This window comes from Coptis chinensis, chromosome 7, assembly GCF_015680905.1.
Source record: "Coptis chinensis isolate HL-2020 chromosome 7, ASM1568090v1, whole genome shotgun sequence".
Classification (NCBI taxonomy): Eukaryota; Viridiplantae; Streptophyta; class Magnoliopsida; order Ranunculales; family Ranunculaceae; genus Coptis; species Coptis chinensis.
In genome coordinates this window covers 74,976,046-74,985,400 of record NC_141462.1, presented here as the reverse complement: position 1 = coordinate 74,985,400, position 9,355 = coordinate 74,976,046, and the positions used below count along the sequence as shown (strand labels likewise).

Sequence of the window (9,355 nt, the reverse complement as noted above, 5' to 3'; positions counted from 1 at the left end):
CGTAACAGTACGCATACCGTGCATGGCAGTAATGCAGTATGTGTCTGATTAATCAATTGATGATTGCTTCTAAGACAGACATTGTGTGAAAATGTCAAAGAAGAAGGGCACTATGGTAGTTTTCTGAAGAAAACGAGGCATCCTTGCAATTTAGTTCCACAGCCTTTCTCCCACGTTTATCTGCTTTTTCTGTGAAACAAAATTATTCTGTTTCTTCTTTGGCTACTCTGACCAACTCAAAGAAAGCAAAGTGTCTTATCAGTTAGTTTGTACTTAAACATAAATGCAAGAGTGCCAAATGCCAGTAACTCACTCACTCTCCCACTTCTCATTCCACTGACTTGTGTTTTTTGAGCTAAAAACTAGGGTGGCCTTAAGAAGTACTGAACGTTTTCTCTCTTTCATTCTCTCTCTACATCACATTGCCAAACTCTCATGGCTCAAATACAGGTATTTTTACTTCTTTTACTATTATTAACATTTTTCACTTTTTGGGGGGTGTTGTCTAAATGTTTCATGACTGTGGACTTGGGGTACTGTGCTTTAAAGTGTTGTTCACTTTCTTGATTTATATAGATTGAGTTGAAATAATGCAGGAGGAAGGGTGGCCACTGGGTTTGCAACCACTGAATATGAGAGCTGGGGTGGCGAATAATCATGACTTTTCAGGGTCAATGTCATTCAACACTTTGCTCACTGGTTCTCCAACTTCCTCAACAGCTTCTTCATCAGATCTGGATACTGAGGTCAGATATATGGTTATGCCAAAGACCACTATATACTTATATTTTTCATTCTGATATTGATTTATTTTTTGGTGAATATTCTTTTGAGGAACCTGGATGTAGACAAGTTGAGGTCTATAGCGAAAGGCAGTGTGTCAAACTTATCCTATTGTTATTAGCTACTAAAAAACGTTAATTAATTGTTTGCACTAGTGTTGTGATTATTACTACAAATTAGTCGGTGCTTGGTGTAAAGCGGAATATTGCTGATGGAATTATGACTGGTGATTGGGCTTTGAGGGGATTATGGTGTGGTCAGTATCTTGGTGAAAATCTCACTTTATGTAGTCATGAGCGCCCAAATTCCATTATTGGTTTTGAGGGGATTATGGTGTGGTCAGCGTCCTTTTGTTTTTGTAATGGAACGAACTCTCGATTGGATTTAAATCGTCTTAGATAGTGAATCTGGTGGTGAGATCAAAGAAAGCCCTAAAAACACTATTGCTGGGGTATGCCGGTATGCAAGCCTCACATTGATAGAGATATAAGTCTTCTGCTTAAGTAGTTATAAACTTCTAGCTTAAGTGATTCTAAGTTTTTTGATAAATTGGCATCTTATTCATATGAGAAGAAAATAAGAAAAAAGTGAGTAAGTGACTCACCAATACAAGGAGGTGTTGAAGAAAAAAGAAACGTAACAGTGAAAAATCCTAGCTAAGTTACACCTGAAATAACAGATCCCCATTCTAACATTAAGTTTCCAAAACAGTAGCCCCTTCTTTTCAAAAGCATTGATGTTCAAAGCCACAAGTTTGCTTTAATGTTACGAATTGTGGTTTCAATGATGCTAGTTTGTTGTTAAAGATGGCATCGTTCTTTGTTTTCCAGATAGACCACCACGTGGCATAAGGAACTAAAGGCATTTCCCATAGGTCGTAGTATTTGGCGACAACCAGCTATGAAGGCAAGAGACTACTGAATGAGGGCAGATAGCCTGGTTGATATCAGTGCCCACCGGTTGTAGAATGTTTTGCCACATGCCTTTACTGAAAACTGCAATGTAACATAAGGTGATTTGCAGTTTCATCAACTTGAGTGCACAGCACACACTCTGCCTCCACATCCTTACCCCTTGTGCGCAGTTGATCCGTTGTCAGTATTTTTCCTTGTAGTAAACACCAAATGAAGAACTGCACTTTAGGAGATACACCACTGTGCCACGCCATCGATAAAAACTTTGGAGTTATAGGTTGGGGGGGGTAAGGAATGCTGGCCATAAGATTGTAATAGGATCGAGAACTGAAATTACCGTTGCTACACAGCTTCCATACCCATTTATCCTCTTCCACCGAAGGGGTTAACCCTGCAAGAGCATCCAACATGCAAATGACGCCATCCATGTGTCACTCCTTTTACACCGTACCTCAATTCGAAATTCAAAACCATATGATCTTTTACCAGCCCATCCTTGTCACTCGCATATCGAAAAAGCTCTTCAAAATCATCTTTGAAAGGTTTATCCGTGCACCAAGCATCCTTCTAGAATTTGCTTTATCACCTTTCCCCACCTGGTATGATACATTTTCTTTAAGCTTACCTTTGGTAGCGAGAATGCCATGCCATAAAGTGCAACCATAGGAACTAGAAACATTGGGTGGCCAGCCCCACCTCTGGCTCGCCGAATTTGTCCTAAATGATCTCCTTCCATAAGTCTGGTTCTCCTCTGCTGTATCTCGACACCCATTTACCCAAGAGGGACATGTTAGTTGCTCTATATGGCTCACTGTATATGTGGTTAACTAAGAAAGCTCTTTAACTCACCAACTGCATCGTATATCTGATATGCTAAGTAAAACATTGCCAAGTGTGTTTAGCTTTCTTCAGCAAGCTTTCAATACTTCTATTGCTACCTGAACTTTTGTGTAGCCCGTATACTGGCAAAGCGTGATACCTTCTAAGACGCCATGTTACTGCATAGCGTCATTTGATAAATATATGATTTGCTTAAGTATGATTTCCTTCAATTGATGTAAGATGCTTTCTTTGTGATTGGTTATAGTCCACTGGGTCTTTCTTCCATGACAAGAGCATCACACTTGGGAGTCTTATTGGTGTGTCTAGCATTCTGGAGCTCTCACGACGATCAACTAGGGGAAGGAGAGCAGATTCGATGTCCTTGAGAAGCAAAAAGAGTTCGAAGTCCAGAGGTTGGTTCTTATCTTTGTGTTCCAAGGCTGAGGATGCTATTAGTGCACCATCCCTTGCCCATTTTCTTGAAGTGGAGAGAAGAGCTTCAAATGATTATAGGAGCAACCAGAACTCAATGATCTATGACGCTGATGAGTACACTGCCTCTGAACCGAACTTGTTATTTATTAATGGCCATGTTGCCCCTCCGCAGTCAAGTCCATGGTTACGTTCGAATGATGGAGAGAGAACCAACCGAAGCTTAGCTAATGTTGGTGCTTGCGGAGTTCCAGTGCTGTGTTCTTGCATGTGCGGACAACCAACCAACTGAAGGGGAGCAACTTCTTACCTTTTCGATTTTCTTTCTTATGCTGTTATTGAACTTTATACTTCATCCTTCTGGAAGCGAAATAATTGTTTCGTTCATTGTTTGAAATGAAGCTAACCGTTCTCCCTCTGAATTTATATCCATTCCAAGTAAAAGAGTCTGTTCACTAGATTTAAGAATTGGATCTTGAATCTTGGCAGCAAGAAATTCTTACAAGGGTTGTCAGTTATGTTGTTATTTTGGTCTGGTTCTGATTAGTCCAATTTGTTCAAGTTAACATGACTTTCAAAGTGAGATAAATAGGTACCTCACTATGGCGTTGATCTAAGCATTAACCGCCTACCAAATCATGTTATATTCCTCAACGGAGTCTAGAGAGCTAGCTGCTTAGCTTCCATAGCGCTGTGCAGAAAGTGAAATCCCATGATGATATTCTGGTACTTCTGTGTGGTTCTCTGGTAGTCTGGTATTCCTTTTAGTCAATGAAGGTTGTTATGGGGCGGACTAGTCCATGACTCCATGACTCCATGGGCTGGGCAAAAGGCCCGGGCAAACACTCACCTTTGATGAGGAAGGCAAAGCAACTAGACAATGGGCTGAGCCAGAGGCCCTAGCTGTCTAGCACACGCTAATGACGCTACTGATGAGGAAAGCAAAGCAACTAGACGATTGTGAAGAGAGCAAAGCTTATAACTAGGCATAAAGACATGAATTAAAGGGACCCTTAATTAAAACTCCCTGCCCAAGCACATTCTGATGTACGTGTAAGCAGTATCAGTTGATGTGAACTTGTAACGATATTATGGACTCCTTACCCATGAATCACGAGTTCCTTTGTGGTCATGAGTTGTGGACTAAACAAATCTTTATGAAAAGTATTCGAGTGGCATCTGAATTTAAGTGGTAATCACTTCATGCATGTGTCCCGTTGAAACATTTAGATCAGGTGGAAACATTTGGATCAGGTGGCTGTTATGGTATTTTTGGACTAAGGTACACGTTATCGTCAACTCATTGAAGTCCCATGGAGAGCCAGAGCCCCAAGGCAAATACATCTAGTGGAACTGTGGAACCATAAGAGGCCCACCATACCTGCCTTAGTGTAGTCTTTTTTTTGGTAACGACCAGCCTTAGCATAGTCAAATTGAGTTCTAATTTTGAAGAAATGATATTTCGCCGGTTTTCTCGCTTGCCATTTACTCATATATAAGCTGGGGTAGTCTGTAGAAAGGCAAAATAGCATTTATAAACTAAGAGCATCATCAATACGTTGTTATATTTTATTTTTAATGTGATAGATGGAAATGATTTTGACAATTTCGATCTTGCTACCAAAACATAATTTGTATTCTAACAATTGTCAAATTTCAAACCAAATTCGTGAGAAAAATAGAAATGAGTAAGAGGCAAAACAAACCAAAAAAATATCCAAAATCACTAAAGCCACATCGGGACAAGTTTGAAAGAAAACGTTTAGAATTTTTAGTTTTTTTGTAATTAAAAAAATTAAAATAGTCAAATCGATTTTAGATGTGGGACCCAAGAAATTGGAACGGAACAAGTTTTGCCGTTCAAAAATTTTTCAATATTTTTTTAATAAAAAATTAAAATAACAAATTGAAAGGGCTGGATTTTTTTGGGCCCAACAAATATATTTAAATTGGAACGGGACAATTATTCCCGTCCGAAATAAAAATCCCAACAACTTGACACGTTTTTACCAATTTAGATCGACAAAAAACCTGATGTGTAAAAAAATTATAGAGCGCGTTGATGGTGCTCCAATACAGCTTGTCTGGCACTCGTAAAAATGAGGAGGAATGAGGTGTATTGATTGATTTGATTCGTAAGTGGATAGGTAGAGGTTCTGACATGGGAGAGCGCATGATTTGGCTAAATGGGCTTCTGACAATGTAATCGGCAAGCCTCCCCCTATCCACAATCAAAACTCTGATGTAATTCGGTTTTAAGTTTAATAGAAAGTCTGTTTACCGAAAAAAACAAAGAAAAAAAAGAGAGAGAAGAGTTCCCTATTAGGAGAAACAGTTGTATTCATCTTTTCCCAAGTAGCAGTTGATTGGATCTATGTGGACCTAATTCCATGTTTACTTGACCCCACCGGCCCGCTCAAACTGTCTGTCTGATTCGAATCCTTGGCTGATACTGCTAACTGGCCCAAATGAAAAGTACTTGGGCTCCCACTTAAGATTAGACTATTCCACGTGACCAATGGATATTATTGTATCTCACTGCTGAACCCACTAAAAGTCCAGTTGTCCATATCATCAAATCAAGTGAGGATAGAGAAGCTCACACTCAACAGTACACACTACACATGAGTGTCTCTCCATTTGTTCCCACGTACACAGCAAGGAAGAACAGTTCGTTAGTATTCAGGTCATTCTATCTTAGTGATTAGCACTTAAACTTTTATTTCAGGAGGTTAGCTTCTTCTTCATTTTTCGAGTCAACATTTTAATTAGAACTGTATCTAATAAGACCATTTAGCTCCAAGCCTCCAATGGTTAGATTTTTCTATAATATGTTTAGTTGAAAGGAATATCATAAAGTCTTGGCCCCTTTTTCGGGCAATTTTGATGTTGGCTTTTTCCTATCCCCGACGGGCCTTATTTGATGAGACCAACTTTGACACTTTCATCAAAATACGCTGATGGGAAGTAAACTATAAAAATAAAACATATTTTATCGTGGTATCTATGATTTTAAGTCTATATTCATTGTTCAGATATAAAGATTAAAGAGTGCTCATTGCTAAAGAAATACCACTTGTTATAGTATCTAAGTCTATGTTCAGATGTATAAGGATACGCTGATTGCTCAGTTCACTTACTATATCAAATCTGATTTCTCACCAACATTACTCAAATGCTTATGACAATGACGACAATCACATGAGTCATGAGTCATGAGTCATGAGTCATGATAACCAACAACCTAGCAGCCCCTTTCTTTGATATAAATACCTGAATCAGATCAAACAATATTACATTTCACAGTATTCACATTTCCCCACTCTTTTGTTTAAAAAGAGCAAATATGACACACACCAATTGACTTCTCATCAAGAAAATAAGTATCGCTGTTTGTTATGGTGCAGCAGCCATTCAGGAACTTGACCTTTTTCTTCCAGTGTCCTCTGAAAAAACAAAGAATTTGTTTTCTATGCAAGACCAGAGAAGAGCCTGGGGTACTTCCATCAAAGCACACTTCTCCTTCAATCTAAAGCTAACCATAAAAAGCTAATCTCACCAACCCAAACCTGCATACTTTCAGCTTATTTTGGTCCCTTTTGTTGTTACATCCAAAAAAATTACATAACAATGAGTGCCATTTGTATGTATACCCAATACCCAGTCTATTATCTCCATGTGTCAAGACTTATCGTCGGCCCAATCATTACTGTCAGTGGTGATTCTTCCTGAGCCACGCCCGCTCATTCGTCCAAATGAACCCACTGCTGACAAACTCTTGAAGCTGCTGCTTCCCTCACAGTGGTTCATGGATTTTCTCATCTTCCTTTGCTTGGAGGGGTTGATGTCTATGTCCACTTCTTTGTCGGATTTTAACTTGGCAACAACTAGTCGCACAATGATACTTCTGCAGAAGGGGCAGATTGGAGTGGGCATACAAGCAGTAGTAGGGTTCGGCTTATTGTGACAGCACAAGGAGAGTGTGCAATGTGCACACATCTGGTGGCCGCAGTTTTGGACCTCAATTGTGCATACCTGATCAAAACAGATGCTGCATAGTTCGGTGTCGCTGCCCTGCATGAGATAACTCCATGCATCAGTTTTTCTTTTTTTGGGTGCATTAAGACCTACTGAGAATGCTACTTGTATAGTATTTTTAAAGACTAGTTTTTAATCTTTGTTAGAGAAGCAATTAAACATGGCAATAAGATCCTAAAATATGATATGAACCGTAATGTTCTTGATCAATGCAATCAAACAGGACTGACGATCAACTCTGAGAATGAATGTATAGCTTATGTTCTACTAACGATTGAGATAGTGCACGACCTACACTAAGCTATGCAATATCTTTCTCCATCTCATAATATCTTTTTCTACGGGTATTTGTTCACTTAAGCTTGAATTTTGAAGACAGACGATTAAGGCAATTTACCTCAGAGCTAATGTCATCGACTTCATCAGAATATGCTGGGGATGCAAGTGAGAAAGACGTCTCCTTCAAAATTTTCTTCTCCCTTTCCTTATTAGCCTCCATGAGAGCTCTCTCCAATAAGACCTTTGCCTCTGGGTTGAGCTCACTGATGAACTTTAACGGAGATGGCCAGACAATAGGCTCGGCAGATGTAGGGTTCAGCAGTGCTGCACATGCTCCGTGTTTGTGTTTGAGCGCAACCATGTAGGGGATATAGCTGCAGAATTCCCCAATTTAGTAAGACACCAAATTCCTAATTGAAACTATGAAAGAGGCTAGTTTTTCCAAACATCCTTCAATATCGTTATTTAAAGCCTTGAATCTTTGGTGCTACCAGAAGAATCACAAGAATCACATTGATCAATAAATAGATCACTCGAGGACAAAACAGCGCTTACCCAGATGCATCCCTATAAAGCCGATCTGCTCCCCACGCAAGCAATTCTCGGATGCAATCCAGTGAACCCCCTCGTGCCGCCAAATGAAGTGGTGTACTTCCAGGAAAGCTGCAATTAGGATTGAAGAACCTATCAATAAGAGGTACAATTGCTATTCATTGAAAATATGACAAATGATGACCTATTGTAAGCAATAATAGGTTACCCATATCCCCCAGTAGAAGCACAGACAAGAGCCCCACTATCTAACAAAATATGGACACAATCAGGCCGTCTTTGACGAGCCGCTAGATGCAAAGGGGTTGCTCCATTACCATCTCTAATATTCACGAATCGCGTAAATCCCCTGCTTAATTCCAAAAACACAGAAATCAAAATCGACAAAATCCTACAACCAAAAGGTCTGAAATCCACAGAGGTTCATTCTAAAACAATTTGAACTAAGAATCAAATATAAACAATACCCACCATGATTCTGAAACAGGAGACGAATGAGCAGCTGAAAGAATGCCTTTCAAGCAATCTGAATGGCCGTAATACGCGGCATAATGCAAGCAAGTTCTTCCATTGATCGAATCAAACATCAAAATCTAAAAAATTCAAAGACACCCCGAGATCAAAATTCTGCATTATTATAATTCACAATACAGTAACTAAAACAAAAAGAAAGAAAAATTAACAGATTTGCATACGTTAGCTCCTGCTTCAAGCAACTTTTGCACACAGGTAATCTTGCCATGCATTACAGCCAACATCAAAGGAGTCTATAAAAATCACAATTCACACAATCACAAAACCAATGAAGGATCAAACTTTGCCTTATTGAATAAAACAGATAAACACCATTTCTTTAAATACAAACTTCACTTACCTGTTTATGGCGATTCAAGATATCTGGATTAACATTTCGATCCAAAATGAATGAGAGAACCTGTTCACACCAAATTAATCAAAAATCCAAAAAACTCGCATAAAGATCCACAAACAATAAAGAAGAGACTAATAATGTGAAGAACCAACCTCGATCTGATCATTTATAGCTGCCAAATGAAGTGCAGAAAGTCTATCATACACAGTACTGTGAATCAACACACTTGGGTCTCTTTCCAAAGCAGCTTCAACAGCTTCTAAATCACCCAACTCAACTGCTTTCAAAAACTCATGTTCAGAACTAGAAGTGCAACTTAGTCCCTGACCCATTTCTCTCTCTGTTTCTGTAGTGTAAGCTTAGTTAACACACACTAGCCTACCACCTTATCTTGCACCAGAAATGGTGGCATGATCATTGATCAGTGGTTAAGAAAAGTGTACAGAGAGAGAGAGGGAGAGGTGAACATAATGAAGGAGACAGAGAGACTGAAAGAAAGCAAGAAAGAAATCTAGCTTTGGATATTGAAGCTGCCCCTTTAAGCCTCGAAACTCAAGTGTGTACGAAGAGCTGACCGTATATAGACTTTTAAGACACAGTATTATTACTAGTCAGATATTTTGGTGACTGCTTTATTTTGATGGATTCCATTTTTTTCCATATA

General features: G+C 39.1%; 2 protein-coding genes across 3 annotated transcripts; one reads left to right on the top strand and one right to left on the bottom strand.

Moving 5' to 3' along the window:
• The first annotated feature begins 204 nt into the window (after window positions 1-204).
• Window positions 205-3,409, top strand: LOC147488867 (uncharacterized). 2 transcript variants are annotated; one of them, XM_086572253.1, is made up of 3 exons: window positions 205-450; window positions 597-746; window positions 2,785-3,409. In XM_086572253.1, the coding sequence occupies exons 1-3, from the start codon at window positions 436-438 to the stop codon at window positions 3,241-3,243; spliced, it is 624 nt and encodes a 207-aa protein (XP_086428379.1). In that variant the 5' UTR covers window positions 205-435; the 3' UTR covers window positions 3,244-3,409. The 2 variants fall into 2 exon arrangements, with proteins under 2 accessions (XP_086428379.1, XP_086428380.1); XM_086572254.1 differs by having other exon boundaries at window positions 313-450; window positions 577-746.
• Window positions 3,410-6,181: 2,772 nt separating this feature from the next.
• On the bottom strand, window positions 6,182-9,325 carry LOC147488866 (putative E3 ubiquitin-protein ligase XBAT31). Its single transcript, XM_086570934.1, has 8 exons — window positions 8,844-9,325; window positions 8,695-8,754; window positions 8,516-8,587; window positions 8,292-8,413; window positions 8,029-8,169; window positions 7,824-7,931; window positions 7,387-7,642; window positions 6,182-7,025 (listed from the first exon to the last, which is right to left on the bottom strand). Exons 1-8 carry the CDS (start codon window positions 9,021-9,023, stop codon window positions 6,633-6,635), a joined length of 1,332 nt encoding a protein of 443 aa, XP_086427060.1. The 5' UTR covers window positions 9,024-9,325; the 3' UTR covers window positions 6,182-6,632.
• Window positions 9,326-9,355: the final 30 nt, after the last annotated feature.

Coding starts and splice junctions, on each gene's coding strand:
- LOC147488867 (XM_086572253.1), top strand. Junction 747..2,784: donor CATCAGATCTGGATACTGAG/GTCAGATATATG, acceptor GATTGGTTATAG/TCCACTGGGTCTTTCTTCCA.
- LOC147488866 (XM_086570934.1), bottom strand. CDS start 9,023: ATGGGTCAGGGACTAAGTTGCACTTCTAGTTCTGAACATGAGTTTTTG. Junction 7,932..8,028: donor GCTTCTACTGGGGGATATGG/GTAACCTATTAT, acceptor TCCTAATTGCAG/CTTTCCTGGAAGTACACCAC. Junction 7,026..7,386: donor TCGATGACATTAGCTCTGAG/GTAAATTGCCTT, acceptor TATCTCATGCAG/GGCAGCGACACCGAACTATG.